The sequence below is a fragment of the Sparus aurata genome, chromosome 15 (assembly GCF_900880675.1).
Source record: "Sparus aurata chromosome 15, fSpaAur1.1, whole genome shotgun sequence".
NCBI classification, from domain to species: Eukaryota; Metazoa; Chordata; class Actinopteri; order Spariformes; family Sparidae; genus Sparus; species Sparus aurata.
This window is the reverse complement of record NC_044201.1, coordinates 22,038,099-22,059,958: the sequence shown is the minus strand read 5'-3', so window position 1 is coordinate 22,059,958 and position 21,860 is coordinate 22,038,099. Positions and strand designations below refer to the sequence as shown.

At 42.4% G+C, this 21,860-nt stretch overlaps 1 protein-coding gene across 2 annotated transcripts in view; it reads right to left on the bottom strand.

Annotated features, from left to right (window-relative positions):
• grid1a (glutamate receptor, ionotropic, delta 1a) overlaps nt 1–21,860 on the bottom strand; it is a 244,506-nt gene that overhangs the window by 94,730 nt on the left and 127,916 nt on the right. For both annotated transcript variants that reach the window (XM_030442462.1, XM_030442463.1), the window contains exon 3: nt 1,613–1,897. In XM_030442462.1, the coding sequence (XP_030298322.1) occupies nt 1,613–1,897 (285 nt within the window). The remainder of the gene's footprint in view (nt 1–1,612; nt 1,898–21,860) is intronic.

Here is a 21,860-nt window from a genome sequence, read left to right as displayed (position 1 = left end):
CAGGACTTGGGATTTAAGGCTATAGTCCAGTGCCCTGGACAGGGGTGGAGGTGGGATGTTGTACATAATGAGTTCCTGATGGGACATGATTCAATGAATGAAACTGATATGCAACTGAGGTAAAGTGCTTGAATTTTCCTAAAATGAGTAAGAGACAGTGAGTATGCAAGCTACAGCCAGCTTGATGGCCTTCTTATATAGGAAACTAGTAGGTCAAACAGACTAGGCAATACAAAAGACAGATAAACAGCAAGACTGCTAGTAGCCAGAGGGTTAGGTAGCTAGACAGACAGCTTGTCAAAAGATAGATACCCAGATAGCCTAGCAGGCAGAAAGAAAGTTAGTTGGTCAGATAAAAAGAAAGATCCAAAGACAACCAGTCAGGCAGATGGCTAGCTAGCTAGTTATGACAACCACAGAGGTAGTCAAGCTTAAGAAAGATAGTTATCAAGACAGTAAGAAAGAGACTGATAGCAGGACAGCCAAGGAGACAGCTAGCTAGTCAGACAGCTAGCCAGACAGACAGCAAGCTAGCTAATCAGAGACAGGCAGACGGAATGGAAGGTAGTCAGACCAGAACGATAGTTAGCCAGTGAGACAGCTAGTCAATGATAGTGGTACACAGTTGGTCAGACAGACAGTGTAGACAGCTAACCAGACAGAAAGAGAAGGTAGATAGCTAGACAGCTAGTAACACAGATAGACAGATGCTCTTTCATTGTGGGATTTTAATCGATCCATCTCAACGCTGAGAGCGCACTTTCTACAGAGAGGGCCAATGTCAGAGACGAATCAAAGGACAGATCTCTGTAAATGTGAAACAACAAGTCATTCACATGAAGCACAGTGGCAGGCCGCATAGAGTCCAAACAGTGGGGTGGAGAGTAATGAGGGTGTAGTGGGTGGCTGTATTCCCTTAAGGGCTTGCTTTACTATACACTACATCAACTGTGGCTTCCACTGTCCTGGAAAAAAATAAAACAGATTTACACTCCCTTCTAGATTGTACTCTTCCAAGCAGTAAAAAGATTAGCCAGCAGTGGCAAAGTATCATCTAAGGAATGTCAATTCAGCGATATATCCTCTTCATCTCTCTGCCCTTGTGCGGTCTTGCCAATCACTCTTCGAGCCACAGTCCTCTGCTTTTCGCCAAATGTGGGTCAGGAAAGGTTTGGTCCACAGGGGAGCCGTGGCGAGAATATTGAAAAGATGGAGAATATCACAGAATATATCAAGTGCTGTTGAGACACATCCTCATTCTCTGGTGCCACAGATGAGCCAATTAGGCTCAAACTTGTCTCTTCATGAGGATGCTAATAAAGCTGAAAGGGGTGTTGAGAGCTTGTTTCTTTTCCTGCATTTTTGACTGAACCTAGCAGTGTGTGTGTGTGATGTTGCTCTTTCATTTTAGTTCCCACTCAGTGTATTCTTTTCAGCGTACAAATGTCTTAGCGTTTGTACGGCTTTACCTGAGCAGCAGTCTTCCACCCGACATGAGCGGTGGTTTTGGAGCATTTGCATTTAAATGAAAGAGCCAGGATCATCTTACGTGCATACCGCATGTTTATGAGATACACCTGACCATCGACGGCTCTCGCTCATCTCGACTCACCATAGTCGCTCTCGTAAAAGATGATGAACTTCTGCCAGTGCAGCTCCGAGACGAGGGTAAGCAGGACGTCGTTGATGCGAACAGGTGGACGTGCGGCCAGTGTGTAGCTCTCTCCGTCTGGGCTGGGGTTGAACTGGCAGGCGGTGCGGGGCGCACCATCCCCGTTTCTCTGGATGAAGAGGTGGGGAATGTGCATCGCATCTGTCAGGGATTGCAGGGCACTCGCCGCCGCACAGCCCGTCGATGTGACCAGGGCGAGGATCCCCTGGTTCATCAACTCACATGCTGGACAAGAGGAAAGAGGATGAGGATGAAGGACAAGGAAGTACGTAAAGGGATGGGGGAGAAAAAGTCGATAAACGAAGACAAACATGGGTTCAGAAAAGAGAAGAGGGGAGGGAATGAGATAAAACAAGATTAGATATACTTCCAAGTCAATTTCACTGTAATCAATTCCTACAAGATTTTCATTTTATTTTCATGTTTTGCGAGTACTGTAAATTATTCAAGAAAGCATGCTCAACTGGGCTTAAGAATTCAAGATGGTTCTTTGTGTATCCTACTTAAGATTACATCAGAGCCTCTGCAGTTGAGAACAGATCACAGAAAAGAAGGGGGTTGGTACTGAAGTTGTATTTTAATATGTAGATGAAAGATTCGGAGGTGGGGAGGGGGGCTTCCTATAATCTTTGTCCCCAGACCAAAAAAAAAAAAAAAAGGCTTAATAAAGGGAAAAGGTTTGTTAGAGGTAACAGTCACTTGAAAACAGCAGATGAATCACAGGGCTACGAGTCGGCGTGGCTCTTTAGCGAAAGCACAGACCAGCCACCGAGTGGGAGGAACGTGTCAGAATTTTAAAAATCTGGAGTTTTTTTAGAGTGACACAGAAGGTTAGATGCAAAATGATGCTTCCCATGAGTCCAAACTAAATACTTCTCTCTTTCAAGTGCGTATGGTGAAACTCAGTAAACCGGCACAGATTAATCCTGCAGACACACACTTGTAATGTCTGTGGTGGGTCTTAACGTCCCCGACATTTTTATTTACACGTGTAATTTGGGGAAAGTCTGTTTAAGATCCTCTTAGGGCATGTCAGCGTGTCTGCTGGGACAAAAATGCCAAATTTCCATAAAGACGAAAATGCCATCTCCGACATTATTAATACGTCTGGAATTGACGAGAAAAGCTGTTCCGTCTAAGTGGTGATAAATATTTAATGACAGTGGGTAGACTTGAGGTTGCACTGATTTGACATCTTAGACATCCATTATTTGCTCTTCAAACTTTCTGACAGTTGATCAATAATCTGAAGAGATGAGTCATCCAGCCTAAATGACCATGTCTGTCCTGTTACTTGCTATAAACTTTATTAGAGATAACGTTTAGGCTCTTTAACCTTCGTCGTGTAAAGTATATTGACCTGATGAAGGTCCACGGGTCTTGCCTGTGGATATTTCCTGTTACAAACTAGTCTGCAAGAAACTGACGCTGTGTTGTACCTGAGCCTTAAAGGATAAATTCACCAAAAAATGACAAACAAAGTCATTGTCGATCTACCCTCATGTTGATGGAGAGTTCATAGTCCACAGAACATTTTTGGAGCTTCACAGCAGTGTCACAGCACTCCTCTAAATAACTGAAGTCGACGGGGACTTCCATAAGTAAGAAGATAAGTCTGTAAGCTTCACATAGCGGGGCGACATAATCCATCTTTTCCAGAAGCCCAGAGATCCCAAATTGATTTGAAAAGATGTTATTTAGATTTTTTATTTAAAACCAATATCTTCACTGTAGCTAGTACGCTTTAAGCGTAACCCATTTGAAGCGGAAGCACAAGCTCGACCACACATCGTGGTTTTTTCAAATCAATAGGGGATCTTGGGGCTCCCAGAGACTCGGATTACGCCGAGGTGCACTTACAGTGTATGTCGAATGTTTCTGTTGTGTATTTTTGGTTTTAAATAAGACTCTGTCTGCTTCAGTTGTTTCAGAAAGTGCTCCAACACTGTATTTCCCTTGAAGCTCAAGAAACATTTTGTTCTGACTACCAAACTTAAACATAGGTTGAGTAGATAATGATGTCATTTTCATTTTTGGGTGAATTTACCCTTCAGCAGTCAAGTGTAACGTTAAAATGCAGATCGTAGGTTCTTTTTGAAATCAATTTGTGTTTTTTATTTCACGTTCTCTGGCTCTACACACAGGCAAAAACTGCCTGTACATCCAATCAGGCAACTTTTCAAGAGATTCAAGATTTATTCTTAACCGATTTTACTTCCTCATTTGAAATCACAGCTTCTATTACTCTCTCGCTTCTAAGATGAAAAATCCATATTCATGACTGTTGACCCTTTACTCGTGACCTAACCTTTTTGTAAAGCAGAGAAACCATAAAGCAAGACGTATTTGCATCCTCTCTCAAGTTACAAAATGCAAAGCACAGACACAGGCAACTAACAGGAAAGAGAAAGTGAATGCAAAACAGTTTAAATGAATAATATTGAATTTGCATTTAATTTTAAGTCGCTATATCTGTTGCTGTATAATCATCTTCTGCAGGGATTGTCTAATTTTGCATGTGACACGAGACGGGCTACGGCAAACGGTGCCTTTAAAATTCAAGTCAGTGTTTCGCACACAGCAGGGCCCTTATAATCTCGGCATAAACAGCTGAGCATATTGTACAAAACAGCAATTAAATGTTCTCCAGCTGCATTTCAAAATACCGCCTAATTATACAGTCTACTTCAGTGACTGCAAGATTTCGCACAAAGCATCAGCAATGAAGTCCAAGAACCATGCAAACCCCTCGACTGATGCACAACAAGGACTGCACAACGCGGACTTATCACCATCATATCCAGGTAAGTTCAATCCACCATGACGCTGGAGGAGGTGTGAAGAAGGACGTGAAAAAAAAAGGCATTAGGGATGAGGCGAGCGGTCTGAGAAAAGGAGAAGGGGGGGGGGGGCGGGGTGTTGAATGGAGCCATACTGGGAAAGGCTTGTGTCGGTGTGTGTGTGTGAGAACGGTATAGCAGAGGAGGAGGACTATTAATGTGACAAATGACGATTTCATCTGCTGACTGCAAGCACAGGACTACATTAATGCTCCGTAAATCACTAGTACATAGGCAACTAAATAACATAGTGAGGAGGAGTAGGCAAAGTAGGGGCGTTAGGAAGCCGAGGTGGAGGGAGATGCACTGTAGCTGTTCTCGCTGAAGTACAACAAGGAAGAAAGAGAGCAAATGAAGTACAGGGATTATTTGTTGTTCTCTGCATGAATGCTCAGGAGACTGCACGAAAAAGACAATGTTCTTCTCCAGAGCAGGAAGCTGTGAATTACTGTTTGTGTGTTTGTGTGTTTGTGTGTGTGTGTGTGAGAGAGAGAGAGCAAGACTTTAATAGATGCCAACATGTTCAACAGGGCACTTGGCAAAGACTCCTTAGCACAAGATGGAATGCCGATCTTCCGCTCAGTAGGAAACCATGTGATCGACAGTAATACAAATCTAGAGCATGGTTAAGCGCTGGTTCGATGACTAAACGCGTCAGTTGGTGACAAATGTTGTACTGAGAACAGACAGAGTCTGTTTCCGAGAGTTGCTGGTTCTATGATGACTTGTTTTCTCAGATACCACCTACTCACCATAAACTTCAAAAGCCTCGACGTACCTTACACCTCAAAGCTTTGCCAGAACTACTTGAAGACCCAAAGAAGAACAAGGAGCCCTGACCGTCATGGACTTTCCTCCACAATCAACTGACCTCAACCACCCCACCCCAAAACCAAAGCAACAGGGAGGCCAACCTGTCACATTTAAATGGCAGGCAACAAAGAACTGAGGACAACCTGGAAAACCAGAAGGAGCAAACAGGAAGACAGGGAGCACAAGAACCAGGGAACAGTTTTCTTCCGATTCAAAACAAGTGGTACCGCCATCGCTGAGAGCAAACACAGCTCGCTCAGCGAAGTCGCGACTCTTCTCTGTTCTGGCACCTCAGTGGTGGAACGAGCTCCCGACCAATGTCAGGACAGCGGAATCACTCGCCACCTTCCACAAAAGACTCAAGGCTCAATTCTTCAGGCTTCACCTCGACCCCGCATAGCATGACTTGGTGAGCAGGAAGTAGAAAGTGACAACAAGAAACAAGAGGATAGAACTAGTATATAAAACAGGACATCGAACAAACCAAAAAAAACCAAACAAACCTTATACTGGAATTCATAGCCGGTTTTCAAAGATGAATCTCTGTAATTCAAGTAATTCAAAAGAGATTGTGTTTACTCTTTATTTTATTCCTGCAGTACTGTTGCTGCGGCAACACTTATTTAATTTGGTCCAACATCCACTGAAAATGCTAGTACTTCCACAGTAGTTTACCTCACGTATGCTTTTAGAAAAATACTCTCTTGTTGTCTATCAGTACCCCATACCCCCCCGTCCCTTGGCCACTGGTAGAAAATTGTGGCTAAAGTGCATCTGTGGCCATTTTGGCTTCATAATGGACACCCTGGGCCCATTATACAGCAGACAGCCCACTGACAGGAGGCAGGAGAGCTCCAAAGTCATTGGCAAGGATGATAATGGTAGAATAATGACTCTTAAATGTTCCCCCTGAAGTAGAAAGGGCCATCACTCATTCCCTGCTGACTATCTGACATGGAACGTCATCATATAACAGCAGTCTTATGGATACGCCTTAAAGGAAAAGTTTCTTTTGATAATCCATTTAAAAAAAAAATCTGTTGATCCATCGTAATTCATTTTAATAAATGCACTGACTGCATGCACGTATGGAAATGGCTGCATGGATAATAACAACAACAAGTTACTGTAATTAAAATGATAACACAACGGCTTTACTGCGGATTTACTAATCAATCATACAATCATACTCTCAGTGATCATTTTCATCTTGGTAATGGTTTGTTTGATCTATGGATGATGAGTTAAGTATAGGTGGTGGAATTTTTAATAAAGTCTAATCATCACTGCATATCTTTAAAACCCCGATACAATAACCATTACAGTGAGATCGTGTTGCTGTCAGCAAACTCAGCCCGAAACAGGGAAGGGATGTAAGATTGTACGCGATTCTTTCATCTCCCTACACTTGATTTGGGGTTGCACACATTTTTCTTTTTTTTTTTTTGCAGAAGAAGTCCTCGCCTTGTCATTCCAGTTCAGTTACGCAAGGATGGTCTAGGGAGAGGGACACATGATCATCGAGACACCAGGCTGAATGAAGATATCATGGCTTTGTGCCAATGATGTCTGATGTCATCGGCGTATTGCCCTCATTTTTAACCAATGTAATATGAAGGGATGGAACAAACCACCACGCCACTGCTTTAGTGAATATTGCACAAATTGGGTCTGTCTCGGTGATTTCACAGTCTAAATAAGACAGTCTCATTTAGTTTGCTCTGACTCAAAGCACAATCATGGGATTCAATGGAGAGTCACCACTGTGATAAACGCTGCGATGTTGTCAACACCACTCTACCCTGCAGTGACAGCAGTGTAACTCTGATCTAATTGAGACAGCTTGTAGAACGTAATTCAAAATGAAATGTTTCCTGTTCGGTATCATCAGAGGATGCTTCAAGAAGATCCGACTGTGTTATAATCCTTCTCGTATTTTTTTTTTTTAGCATAAGCACCTACTCACTGCCTCAAAATATGGAACTGGGGGATGAGGAACATGTTAAACCTCATGATGTTAAAAAGAATGTGAATCGAACAAAAGGATTAGAAGAAAAACACTGTTTTTTATTCAACATCCGATTGTAAGCTCTCCATGAATAGAATGACTTAAATATTGACTAAAATGTTGATTTTGAAATGTTGAAATTAAGCCCAAATCAGAACAAAGCAACGTGAGATCCACCATACTTTCATACACATGTACTTCAGTGTATCAGCGCTGGGTCATGTTCCTCCTCTTTTCAACGCCAAGTGCTGAGACTGAGATGCCTGACCCCTAAATTTGCCACTGATGGTTTTTAAGCATTCAGCTGGGAAAACTGGCAGAAAGCGAAGTTTTCATAATGATTTGAAGATTGGTAAGAGCTCGAAATGATCCATCTCATGCCCATCTAAGAGGAATCTGGGTGTTGTGTCATTTCCTCATTATGAATGGGCCCTTCCACTCTGCTTTTGGCAGCTTCCCACAGCGTAATAGCTCCTCACCACACAGGAAGGGAGAAATGGGAGCGATCAGCGTTATATGGCGGCTGGACCACAGCGTAGTTCACCACTTAAGAGTGCGGCACCTCCAGTAAGGATGAATCGAGCCTCCATCGCTGTCTCTCACTCGTCTCTTCTGGCTCTTGTGGGGTTTTTTTTTTTTCTGGAAGATAAACATCGATGGCCCTTTCCCCATGCCTGCTCTCCTGCTGTCAGACTAAGATAAGGGTTCATATACCCGTCAATACTATTGATGGCAAGACTGCCCATGTCATCTGAACTGTGAAGGAGTGTTTCACCGCTCTAAATTATACCCTCAGACAACTGACAGGCAGAAAGGCCGAAATAGACTTACTACAGTAGACACTGTTTATATATAGGGAGCTGCTACAAAAAAAACAGGACCTGTACAGTGCAGCACAACCCACTGCAATGACCCTGCAATAAATCTGTGAAGCTTGATCTTTAAATTCTATTTTGTCCACAGAGGTCCAACCTTAGAGTACAATGTGATTCAAGATAACACCGCCACAACCTAAAAATTGAAACCTTATGAACTCCACAAAGGTTATTTTTAATGCAGATATTTGGGATTTAAATGGCATGACAGGAGCGTGTCATCTAGAGATACGCCTGTCTTTTTCGTGAAACACACAGTTCTCCGCGATAAAAGACCTGACAAAGACCTGTGGACAGTCGTATCGACATCATGAGAGTGATTCACGACAGTTTTAATGTCTGTATCTGTAGAATAAGTCACAGACATGAAGAGAATACATACAACAGGTGGGCGGCAGGGTTTTTTTCCCCAGCTTTCACTCTATTGCACGCTCTCTCTTTCAACGGACCCGAAGGAAAAGCTCATTATCATCTTTATTGATGATTATCAAAGGCAAACATAGAAAGTTTAGCAGCCGCAGCAGTTTAGCAAGGCATCCGTCCCAAGCTGCACACCAAGAACATGTGTTTTAACCAAAAAGAGTTTCAGATGGTGACCACGCTTCAATGTTATCCTGTTAATCGACGCTTGTCGAAAAAAGGCAAGACATCCCTAAGAAATATGTGAGTTGTGTGCACCACTGTGTGTGGTAGACGCCAAAGCTCAGAGAACAGGTGCTCAGACGAACTGATGGATTATGATCAATGGTTGAAAATGTCAATATGTGACTGTTACACACACCAAATGGATTGATTCGGCGCAATCCATTTTTAATAATTACAGTCATGCTACTGAATGTATACACTTTGTCTATTCTTTAATAAAATCGACGTTTCTCCCAGGGCAGGAACACAGCAGTCAATGGCTCTTGACTTTTACAGCAAAGCCACTTATTGTAGGCTTTAGCATTTTCTGACTGAGCTGAGGTGGCCGGTGAATGATTCACTGTGTCGAGTCGGTGTCGCCGTACAAATGTGAGACACAGCGTGCGTCTTTGTAGGTGTTTGAAGATGTGCTACACTACATCCTGTTATTCTTATAACGCTCATTATCTTGACTGTATACAACTGAACAGTAGTCCACATTTCTTCAAAACCAATTTTCACCACTTTTCGCCTATTTTCCACTGTAATAACACAAATCCTCACTTCCTGTGAATGAAAAAAAAACAAACAAACACAACAGGCATTTCTAATTACCTGACCTGCACCATATAGGCTTGAATTAACACATGGAGGAACCAGTTGCTGCTTTGCTCTGTGTGAAATCAGACACTTACATACAAAAGCAACCTGCAGTGCAAGCATAAAGAGTGTTGAGATTTTCTATGTCTGTATTTGTTGAAGGCTTTGTGCTACAGCCGCTGCTTTATATGTTGTTTGCCCCAGAACCTGCAATCAATCAAAACACAGAGTATATCGAACATCAACATGGTTTGTGTATTGACAATGAGACCCGGTTCGTTCCGTTCTCTCGCGTCTATTCACCTGGGCCCCCTATGTTAAACATACTTTTCAGAGCAGGTCCTTATTATTTCTGAAAAAAGAAGATAGCTGCCGCGCCCTGTGAAATGTATGCTCCGGGACATTTTTGTCGACTGCTGTTACCCAGGGGAGGTGACAGAAAGAGGCCCGCAGTATCTGCAGCCTGGGAGGAGAGCTTCAACCTCCTCATGCAGCAGAATCCAATCCTCGTATATTCGGCAAACAAGGTAGAAAAAATCTAAACAAAAACAGAAGTGTTACACTCGGGAGACGCACCCAGCGCGTGGCTCTAGCAAAGTGCCGAGTCACTGGCTGCTATTCTGACACCAAAAACTGATGCCACCAGACAATGATACAAACAACAAGGGCAGAATGTGATACGACTAGGTGCCGCGTCTCACGACACCAGTTTCGACTGTTGGAGGATCGGAAGCGACTTAACACTTTTCCCCCGAAGCGTTGGGCTTTTGGCGTGCTTCACAAAGCAGACGTGGGATGGAGAGTGTCGGTCTGCTACACGGAAGATTAGGATTTTACCTCTGCCATTACATTAATGTCTCTGGTAGAAAAAGAAGACAATTGTCGGTTTTGAAATTATATCATATACTAAGCCATTTAAATGACTCCCCATCACTCTGCGTTTCCTTGTTATCTCTACACTGCCTCCTTCCTTTTTCTGCTTTTAACTCTCCGTCAATTGTTCTCTCGCTCCATACAGAGCTAATATAGCCAGTCTGATGTGCATAAAACTTTGCATGCACGGTGATGCATGTGTGTGTGTGAGAGAGAGAGACGCACGCAAGCCCCACGTAATACTCTTCTTTTTTTTTTTGCTTTTTTTTTTTTTGCTTTTTAGCTCGTACGAAGCTGATTAGACCTTCCCACAATTGACATGCTGCACTGCCTGTTGGGAAGAGGTACTCTATTGGCAGCACTGTGCTGAATGTTTAAACAGGTGAATGGGGAGCCTAGTTTTTATATGGCAAACACGTGTTTGGGTTTCGTGATGATTGATTTGGATGGCGTTATCAAGGAAGATTGGCTTGCATTGTCAGAGGATAATCATGACTCATTCACCACTGGGCGAGAAGGGGAGGCTGCATGGTTGCTTGTCTGCTGGAATTAGGAAACACCTCACGCTTTCTCTCTTGGTAATGTGTCATTTGCTTTGATATCATCTCTTTCTTGGTCTCTTTGTGTCTGCAGTTGTCTGGTATCTTTCTCCCCTTTCTCCTTATCTTAGTATCTCACTATGCGTCTCATCTGTGTTTGCGTCTCACTTGCCCTATTCCTCTCACCCAACGTGTTCCTTATCACAACCTCCCCTCGTCTTTCTCAGCCCGTCTGCATCTCAAGCAGCACCTCAAACATGCAAAATAATAATAATAAAAAAAACACAATTAACATAAGTTCATCCAGGGATTTCTCTTTGCCTTTGCGCTACAGTTGCAGAACATGGGAGCACAAGATTTGAGGTTTGAGGATTGAATAACATCATTTCAATCGTCTTTTGTGAAGTTTTGTTCCGTATGCAAGCGCTGTAGATTATACAATAAATGATTAAACAGCAGCAGTTATCATCTTGCAGCTCGTAAGAGCACCATTGCTGTGCCCAGGTTGAGAACTATGTAAGCAAAGTCAAAGATTGCTCTGAGCAACTGAACGCCTTTTCTTTGAGGATCAGAGCAAAATGGAAAAATGCAGTGGAGACTCAGTACAAACCTAACCCATCTTGCCAAGCCTCTTACTCTTTCATTTCCCTGACAGGGCTAATAGATGTGTAAAGAGGTTGTTGAAGTGCTTTAGAAGTATAACCTCTTTAAGAGCCCAAGTGATTTATATTTCACCCTCAACATCTCAAGTTTCTAAATTCTGTATAAGTTGACTTTGTCTGCGGTTATGTTTCAGTAGCGATAGCGAACCATAAGCAGACAGTTCAAAGCGGCCACGATGCTTCTACGCTGCAAACGGAGAGCTTGTACTTAAAGTGGCAACAAGGAGCTTACGTTTTCATCAACTCCAGTGGCCCCTGTGGACAAAAAGTCCCAAATAAAACATTGTTTTGGTGGCCAGTCATCTGCTGATGCAGTATCTGCTGCGGTACCACCAGACTAAAGAGCAGCTTCTTTCCTCAATTCCTCCTCTGCACTCTCTCATAAAAGATAATTATGATACCTCCAATCCATTGATGGGCATTAAGAATAATCAAACTGATGGTCTTGTTTGCTTGTGCGTGTCATACAGAGGCATCAGAATGAATGAGACTGTTTCATAACCACTTAAGTTTCTTGTCGTACGCCACAGTAAAGAAATTGTCATGCAATTGATTTTGTTAGATTTTGTGCATTGTTACTATGGCAACCAAAGGCCCAAATTTAGCTGAGTTTTCATCTGCATTTGGCAAAATGAAAGTGATTTATTTTGGACAAGGACAATCTCTTTTGGAACTGTTGGAGGATAGTAGTGTACCACATGATACATCACTGATCACAAGATAAAACTATACAGTAATACAAACAGACAAAAGCGAAGCAACCGATACTCCACATTCCCGCACTGCATTCACCATTTCCTGGCTCATGTGACACTAAGGTTTTTAATCCGCCGGGCAGAGACTGTAGCCTCTACATTATGTTGGCCATAATACTACAACCACCGCCTCGCTCCACTGACACTCATGTTGGCACACAAGATCACAGCCACCTGCTCCCACAGCTTGAACAAAGCTGGACATGCGGTCAAATGCAAGCCTGACGGCGGATAGGTGTTCCCTGCTTCACAGAGTATCTCATCCAAAACCATGCACCCGCTATAACCTAGCAGTTTATTGTTGAATTTAGATTTTGACAAAAAGGGAAAGACACCAGCTCTGTCTACATCAGTGGAGCTGGAGTGGAGCTGGTAGACAGTTTTAGGTTACTGGGAATCAACATCACAGAGACCTTGTCATGATCTTTCACACAACACCACCCTGGTAAACAAAAGCACAGAGAAGGCTCTGCTTCCTAAGGAGACTTGAGAAGGTTAATGTCCCGTGCCAAGTTCTTGTCAACATTTACAGAGGAGTATCTGCTGTCTTAAAGCTAGACTACAGAGCATCTTCTGTCCTCAGGCTTTGAGACTCATGAACTCAACACACAACCATAAAAAATAGTTTTTCTTGTGTGACATAAAGGGACTACAGCTTTCACTTCCCGGAGAATGAGACCTGACTCATAGTAAGGTTATGTTCATGTCGCTAACTTTAAGCCCTACAGTTGATCCCTCTGAGAACTGAGTCTGCGGCTTTGTGCAGCATTCAGCCACTTTAACCACTTTTAAATCATTACATTTAAATAAATCTACCATCAAGCAATAAAAGAAAAGAATGAAAGATGTGCTGTCTGCTGCCTGCTGCCTGCTTTTAGAATTCAAGGTGATGGTGCCAGCTGTTACCACAGCCTCTTGGGGTGTTTCAAAGTCGGCCAGGGAATTTTCTCGGAACAAAAGTTATGTTTACAGAGTGTTACTTTACAAAACCGCTTCTTTGTAGACTGATTTTTTGGGTACTTTAATGCAATACTGTTTATGTCCATATTAACCAGCTTACACTGCTCTTCCTCCTTTACCTTTGTTGACACATTGAGCCTGGTCAGCTTTATAGTGTGTAACCATTGGAAGCATCTAGCCTTATCAAAATAATGATACATATCAATACTGAATATTTAAAATGGCTTCAATACAGCTGAGTAGACACATGCACTGCATTGCCTCCTCCAAAATTACATTTACACAAGTATTCCTATATTTATCTTTCGATAAAATGTTGTAGCTTTCCCTGTGGTATGAAACATGCTATCGAATATCGATCATATTTCAAGGTATTGTACTGACGTTAGAAAGTCCAGTATCATTAATCACATCACCCAAATGTGCGTCTGCAAATCAACAGTACTACGGTCTCAAACTCCACAGAGCTTAAATGTCAGTCTTTACGATACTAATATGCTCAATTGATCTTTATCATTATTTAATGTTCTTTAGAGATTGCTGAAAGCTCCACAGGCAGTCACCACATTTTAAAAAGAGGTAAACATTAATGAAATTGCAATTAACACAAGTAGGTTCTTTAGATGAGGGTAATGGTGTGGGCAAAAGTAAACAAACAGCAGTGAGGCAGCTGGAAAACTGTTTAACATCTCCATTCTAAGTAACGCTTTTCTCTTAGGGGGGTCGGCTTATATAAGTCGTTTGGAATGATTAAGTAGATCGCGCAAAGACAAAGTTATTAAGGCAGAATATGCATAGCTTCTGCTTCCACCACTCTAGAAGGATTAGCAATCTGTATTCTTTCTCTGTTGTCGGTGTGTCTTTAATTCAGACCTCCAGAATGTTCCAGGTTTCAACAAGCTCTTGTCATTGTCTGAAATTTACATGTGCCGGCTGTTACGAAAACGGAATTATTTTTAATGAGATCATCATCCAGCAGCGTGTCCACATACAATTGCTATTTGAAGTGCAATTTGGAATGCCTGCCTTTGATTTGCCAATCACTAGATTACAAAAAATATTCATGAATGTGTGTGGTTACCCAACATGTTGTTTGTGATTAACATGTCAAGATTTTGGTGCTAAGAGGCTGTTATGCTTTTACTCTCATCTTGCAGATATTACCCTGTCCTACTAAAGAATGACCCTGTGCTTTCAAAGACTACAAGACGACTAGTAATTGAACACCAAATCGTCTGATGATTGAAACTGTATCATTTCAGAACAATTCCTCATCACGTTGAGGTGACGGTTATTTCTTTTGTAGAACAAGAACCGACTTTTCCCAGGCGATCTGCTGCCTTCTTAGCATTAGCACTGTCCTGTTGAAAAACAAATTAGCTCATTATCCTTGGAAGGCTGGGCACATTGGAGCAGCATGCGTGACGAGCCAAGGCTTTGGATGTGCCAAGCTGAAAATGTCAACATACTACCTTGAGAGTGCACATTAAACTTGGGCGGTAATGGCTGTCACAAGACAGATCCCCATTATCAAGTCCATTAAGGCAACACACTTCTTCCCAAAGAAAAAAATAAAGAAACATAAAATAACACCCGACATGCAGAAGGAATTTAAAGTTCGGAATGAGCATCTGTGGATAACCGCCAAGGTGACACACTGTTCATTAAATATCTCCGGGGGGGAGACGTGTCAAAACAAACCACTGTACGTGTGATATTCAAGAACTCCGTCGTCATGTATCATTTTCCATGCTTGGAAACATGTTATCACCTTAATTTCAACTCCCATGTGTTAAATATTGCACTGGTGTTATAGCGCCTCTTTCAAACTGTCTATCCTGCATTCACACATATCATCCTCATTCAAAGCACATCCTTCTGTCCTTATCTGCATTCTCACCGTTTTTATCTACATAAGAAATTTCAAATGAAACCGAAAAGCTTGTCAACTGAAGAATACAGAAACTTTTTTTTTTAGCTGGTAGATTGTACAGTTGCCAGAAGGCACAATCGGTGTCAATGAATTGTCAGGTTTTTCTGTCGTCAATTCAGTGAACCATTTAGTAGGAGCGAAGAAGTGCTGCCTTCAGGTAAAGCCCAAACAAACTGTTGGTTTTATTCCAGGAGTTCTCATTGTCTCAAATCGTAAATAGCAAACACTAATCATTTCTTGAATTAGGATCCAATTTCCTAATCGCCAGCCCTTCTCTTTCTCCTGCACTCTAGTGTTTGTTAATTTCCTCTTTTGGGAGATGAGAAGTGAGCAGAGATACAACAAACTGCGGAAGAGAGGCTCATCATGCATGAAATGAAAGCGAGCTTTACCCTCCTGTAGGGGCTGATGCTGACGTATTCGCTGAAGGTAAAAGCCAGCACACACTCCATTCACTTATTGCATTTTACATTCCAGTTAGATTGGCTTCAGAAATGCGTCTCCCTCTATATTTGTCCTCCTCAACTTTTCATGGCTGTGCAATGCAGACGGTCTATAACATGTGGGTTCTCCCTGACAACCACTTGGCAACAGTTTCCCTGGTAACAGAAATATTAAAGATGTTAGCCATATTTGTATTCTTGGAGTTGTGCATGTGTGTGATGGCCTGCATATGCACAGTTGTTGGGGACATGGTTTTATGTTAACTTTGTTAGGAGGGAAAACTACAACAACAACAAAGCTTGGAGCAGTGAGATGTAAAAGTCTGTACTATAAATAATGAAGGGCCGCACAGGTGATTACGAGAATGTCGCTTTACATTATGAGAATAGTAAACATGATTAATGAGTGAAAGTTCCATAACCATCACCACTTAACATATTTAAACAGACACCACAGAGATAGATGGACTGCTACAAGATGGATGAGATTTTTTTTTTAGTAATGTGACAATATATATTTCATTTTACACTAACTAATGCTGCTAGTCAATTCATTCCCTACGCTCTTGAATGGACTGCACTCACACATATACTGGCGTTCAGCTGCATTGAAATCAGACTGCAAAGGCTAAAGCATTCAAATCTAATGCCCATAAACTCTTTCAGTGAGTTTTGCGAAAAGGGGGCATGTATATCTTTTGAGTCTCTTACTCATTCAGGTTCTTAATTGTATTAGCCACCCATCTGTTTGTGCTGTATGTACCATATAATTTGCTGCAAAGATTTTCACAATTCCTGCCTTCTCGAAAATATAGTTTGTCCCTCTACTCATAGCCTGTATCTCAATGATATAAATGCACTCCATTTATTATCATGCTTTTAAGAACAGAGAAAAATGCATGGAACATACAGTATGTCCATTCTGGAGCTGCATACAGTCGGAGCACTCCTGTCCAGGAACCGATGATCAACACGCCAGTATAGGAGTAAGATTGCCGCCTTTAGTACTTACATTATGTGGAAGGTACTGATAGATGGTAAATGGACTGCATTTATAGGGCACTTTTCTTCTTCTACGGGCTGCTCAAAGAAAACATGTCCCATTCACACATTCACTCACACATTCATACACTGATGGCAGAGGCTGCCATGCAGGGTGCTGACCTGCTTAGCAGGTGCGATAGAGCACTTTTTTTCTCTGAAGCACTTCATGGTATTTTTATGCTCAGCCTTTCAGACACACGCTCACACACTGATGGACATCCATTTGGAGCACTTAAGGGTTCAGTTGGGACCGGGGCAGTATGGCCTTTAGATGATCACGCTATATTTTTAGGCTTTATCAGGATACTATATCAAAAGACATGATAGTGATACTGTGACAATACTGGATAACTATTGTTTAACTTAACATAATATCAACACAACAAGATATTTGATAAATAAATGATTACTAATGCGGCTATAAGGGTTGTGTGTCATCATCCTCTGAGCCCTGTACCATTGTGATTTAAGAGGGCCCACCAGACACCAAAAAAAAGCAGAGTTGTCTTAAGGCGAGAGTTGTGGGTGGAAGACAAACTGAAGTTTACTGCTTCACAATAGACAACCGTTGTGTCTCAATGTCCTGTTTTTTTCATGTTAAACCAAACCGGTTAGGCAAACCTAAGACAGCCGGTTATGTCTGTGAGCCGCTGTTAGTGTGTTTCAACAGACATCGCCCAACCCTAGTGGATATAATGATTATGTGGCTAGAGGCAAGTATTACAACAAGTACAACAGTGTAGGAAGGTCAGAAAATGACATCATTACTGGACAAACTAGACAAGACAGCTTGTGCCACATTAACGACATCCAAAAGACAATAAATTGTCTCGTAAAGTCACAATAAAAATGCAATAAAGATGCACTGCCCAGCTCTCGGTCCAGTATCTTACCCAAGGACACTTCATCATAAAGCTGGACCTGGGGATCAAACCACCGGAAACTTGGTAAGTGGAGAACCCGCTCCACCTCCTACACCACAGCCGCCCCTACAGCACAGTTTAGTTTAAGTGAGAGTCAGTTGACTCTACATATTCAGTCAATATCAACAATTTAAATTGTGTTAGCGCTGTATATTAGTGAATAATACCACATTGTGTCCAGTTTCCATTTTTATTATCATATATTTGATCAGTGCTCTTTCGCCCTGATCTAAGCTCCGAAAGGTGCTGCTCCAACAAAATAATCTCCAAGGGTATCAATAAAGTTACATCTAATCCCAGATTAACCTTAAAGTGTGTCTCCAAATACTGCTCGAAGGGACACAACGTGGCACTATTTTCGGGTGTGCCAATTCAACAGGTGGCATGGAGGACACACAGGCCAGGCCATCTGCTTGGGGATACTGAGGTAAATGTAAGCAGACAGAGAATCTAGTGGAAATATGATCCACTTTATGTAGTCCCTAAGTAAGCTGTCATAGCCCATAATGCATGAAGGGAGCTGGCAAAAGTAGGTCTATTACCATGTTGATAACATCAATTTCAAGTGTCATGACAGGGCGAGCTAATACTGAGTCCTGCAAGGCTGCTCCCTCGTCTCCTCAGCCACAGGGTTTCGGCTTTGATTAAAATCACAAACCAGTCATTCTTCCTTGCACCTTTTCACCCCCACCGCCTCCTACAGCTATTACGCCTATTTAATACCCCTCAGGGTGTTTTCACTCTTGCCGTGTTACACACAGAAGGTGTTGTTCCCACAGGCGGAAATGTCACAAGTGACTGGTTCCAGGTCCGGACCCAACTGTAGCTATGATGGATGGTGTAAAAAGTTTGATATGATTGGAGCTCCAAGAAAAAAACAAAGAGGTCCACTATATGCTAAAACTGATCTTCTCGCACTTTGAGAACAGTTTAACTGCTAAATATAAAGTTTTATAGAGGAGTACATTTTCTGGCAGTGGACAGAGGGAGGCACTAGTGGAGGCAAAACCAGGGAGGACTGTGTTCTGTTTTGAACTGGATGTAAGAATCTCCCGTTGGGTGACCATTGAGAAAGACACCCACTGGGATCATTTAAAGCTCCAGCATCATTCATAGTATTCAATGACACCAGATGTTTATCTCGGATGACTGACTGATTCATTGTTTTCCAACACGTTTGTTACCATATGTTGTAGTCTTTTGGTGAAGTTGCATCCATAAACAAATCTTTCAGTGATCAAAATTCAGACAAATTTAAAATCTTACACCCACTCTGAATTAGCGACGAGTGCGCTTCTCATATCTCTCTTACCCAGCCACAAGATGTTTGATAGTTGATAGTCCAGCTGAAATGTTACAAGAAACGGGATGTGGGGTGACATGCAGCCTTGAGTAGAATTAAAAACCTGTGCCACTGCGACGAGGACGCAGCCTCTGTACACTGGGTGTACTTTACAACTGAGCTACAGGGATGCCAGCATTCACGGTTGGGAGAATGTTTGATTTGAAGGTCAGCTGTCCAGCATAAGCATCAAGATAAACACTGATCAAACAAAAAATCTGTTGCTGATTGAAATTCAAACCCAACACAACTGTGTATACCAGTTTTGTTAGTGATTACCAGCTTGTTCTTGCCATACTCTATGATTTTGTTCTTTTTTTTTGGTGTGAGACACAGGTGGCTTACTGCTGAATCATGGTCTTCTTCACTGTGCTCCAGTGATCACCGCTTTGAATGACCCAGCAGACCTGAACTGCCATCTGCTTGAGGACTCCTGCTGTCTTGTTTTCGGTCTCTCAGATCTTGAGATGTTCTGCGTGTGATGTTTCTAAACCCCTTTCCTTTTTACTGGCTTCCTGCATCCCCATCTTTCATGTCTCCTGTGCACACTCCCTTGCCTCATTCATTCCTTTTTACGATGTGATCTTCTCTGCAGCTGCATGCATTGCCAGTGCTTCGACGGCTTCTACCCACAATGCAGTGTAGCAGATAAATCATCAACCATTAGCTCTGCGAACATACACGTCCTGGAAAACTAGTAAACCTTTCACAGCTAAATGCTATTCATTGCTGTGTCTGCTGTCTCTACTATAGGGGGTGTATCACCTGCCAGCAACGCAGCATCGTTACAGTATTCAAGGACTAACTGAGAATTAATCAAGGTTCCCAACAAGCCTGCTTAGAATTACATGTATCCATACAGTACCAGAGAGACTCCCTAAATCTACACAAGTATAATGAGTAGCTGTGAATAAATCTCAGCAGGAATTTCTCAAGAATTCCCTATGGGCCTAAATATACATACCTATGAGAGGACTGTCTCATTTTAAACACCATTTGAATTAACACTACGCAAAGATAGAGAATAAAACACCACAAGGCAGGCAGGCAAGTGTCACTCTTGAGTTCAAAATTTGTTTCTCAAATCAGACCTTGAAGACGTATTGTCCACACTATAAGCTGCAAGTGATCAGATCGGATTTCCTTGACCACTGACCCACTTTGCGAGAGGCACAATAGACTCTATGAGACTAGATATGAGATATGAGCGGACAGAAATTCCATCCCTTCGAATGGTGGATTGGACTTGATTTGCAAAAATATCACATTTTGATGTGCTTTTGCTGTCCGGGCTCACTGGACACAACCTAGATAAGCACAAAAAAACAATGTTACAAAGGATTTGGGTGGGCAGTCTGAACACAGCATTAAAAGACTGTCACATTTGAAAAACATTATCAAATAAGGCAGATGCATTGAAAGGTGTTTTGATTTTTAAATTACAGATAGCATGAGACTATCAGCAGATATGGGAATTGCCACTCACTTACTCTCCCCAGTAGCTCTGCGGGTCAAACCATCTCCCACCGCTCGCTCTGACTGTACTGTACTCTTCATTCCTTGGCTTCATCTCAAAGTCCCTTTTGCTCACTGGATTTTGCCATCTCTCTCTCTCTCTCTCTCTCCCCCCACTCCCGCTCTGTATTGTAAATGAGTGCAACAAGCCGGGCGAGCGCTCGATTTCCCACTGGCTTTGTAGTTGTTTGGCCCTGAGGTCAAAGTGAGAGTGGAGGGAGCGTCGAGCGAACCAAACCCAAGATCGGCCGCACTCCTGCATTCTCGTAGAAGCCGACAGCTTAGAAAAATATTTGATTTATTTTTCTGCTCTTGCTGCATATAATCAGATAGAGGAAATCTACAACATTAAAGGGAGTTTTCAACATTATGAGAAAAGGTGTGGTGTTTTCTTGCTAGCAGCCGCTTAGCTAGATGTTAACACGGCATAGAGATCACCTGAACCATGCCTACAAAGAACCCCATTCTTGTCCCTATCAAACAGCTAACAAGCAGATGCCCTCCAGCTCGTTCTCCTTTGCCTGCTTGTCTGTTCATTATTAAATCTGCAAGCCTCTAGCGCTGTCTTCGTATGGGCCCTTTATTGCTAATTGGCCAATTCCACATTCCTGCTCGACTAAAAACGTCCTGCAGGTAGTGTGCAGACATCGACAGGGATCCTGCCTCTCTTTCTCTGTAGTGACCACCTTCTTTTCCAAACCGGCGATTGCGCACTGTGCGGCAAAGAAAAAGCAGCCGGAAAAAGGCATGTTAATCTGATCGCTGAGCTCTCAGCCGCCTCGAGTTCGTGCCTCATTTTCTCTGTTGGCACAATTTCACCAGTGCAAACTTTTCAATAATGCGTTGCGCCAGATATATCAGATATATGACAGAGCACTCCTACTTTGAACTTGTCCTCTCTGCCATTTGAAGGTGGATAAAACAACGCAATAGGTCTTGATGCAATGGTGGAGGTGGCAGAGCGGGTTAACAAGGGGCTGATGACACACTAAGCAAGGTCTGGGCTCTATCTGCAGCAATAAATGGACAGAAAATGATTGACTCGACCATCTCTGGCAGCAATCTCACCCAAACTGCCCACTTCATCCAGAGCCCATCCCGCTGAGCACCTGTTGTGTACCACTCAACCACGACCGATAAGTGGAAATTAAATCTCTCTTTGAGGGGAGGGACAGCATTCTCCCACTGCAGGCCATCTGTTTTTAAAGGATATAGAGTCAGCTCTCAAGTCTGACACCTGATTCTGTTACAGACTGCTGTAGAGGACACTCAACAGCACAAAAAAAACCCAAAAAACTTGCTGTTGTAACTTAATCACCGCTAAATTACATCTGTTCACCCAGACAATGAAAACTTCATTTTCATTTTATCACTGGTTTTAATTACACCAGTATAATCTATTGGAAAAATACAAATTAAAGGCTTCCCTGCATTAAAGT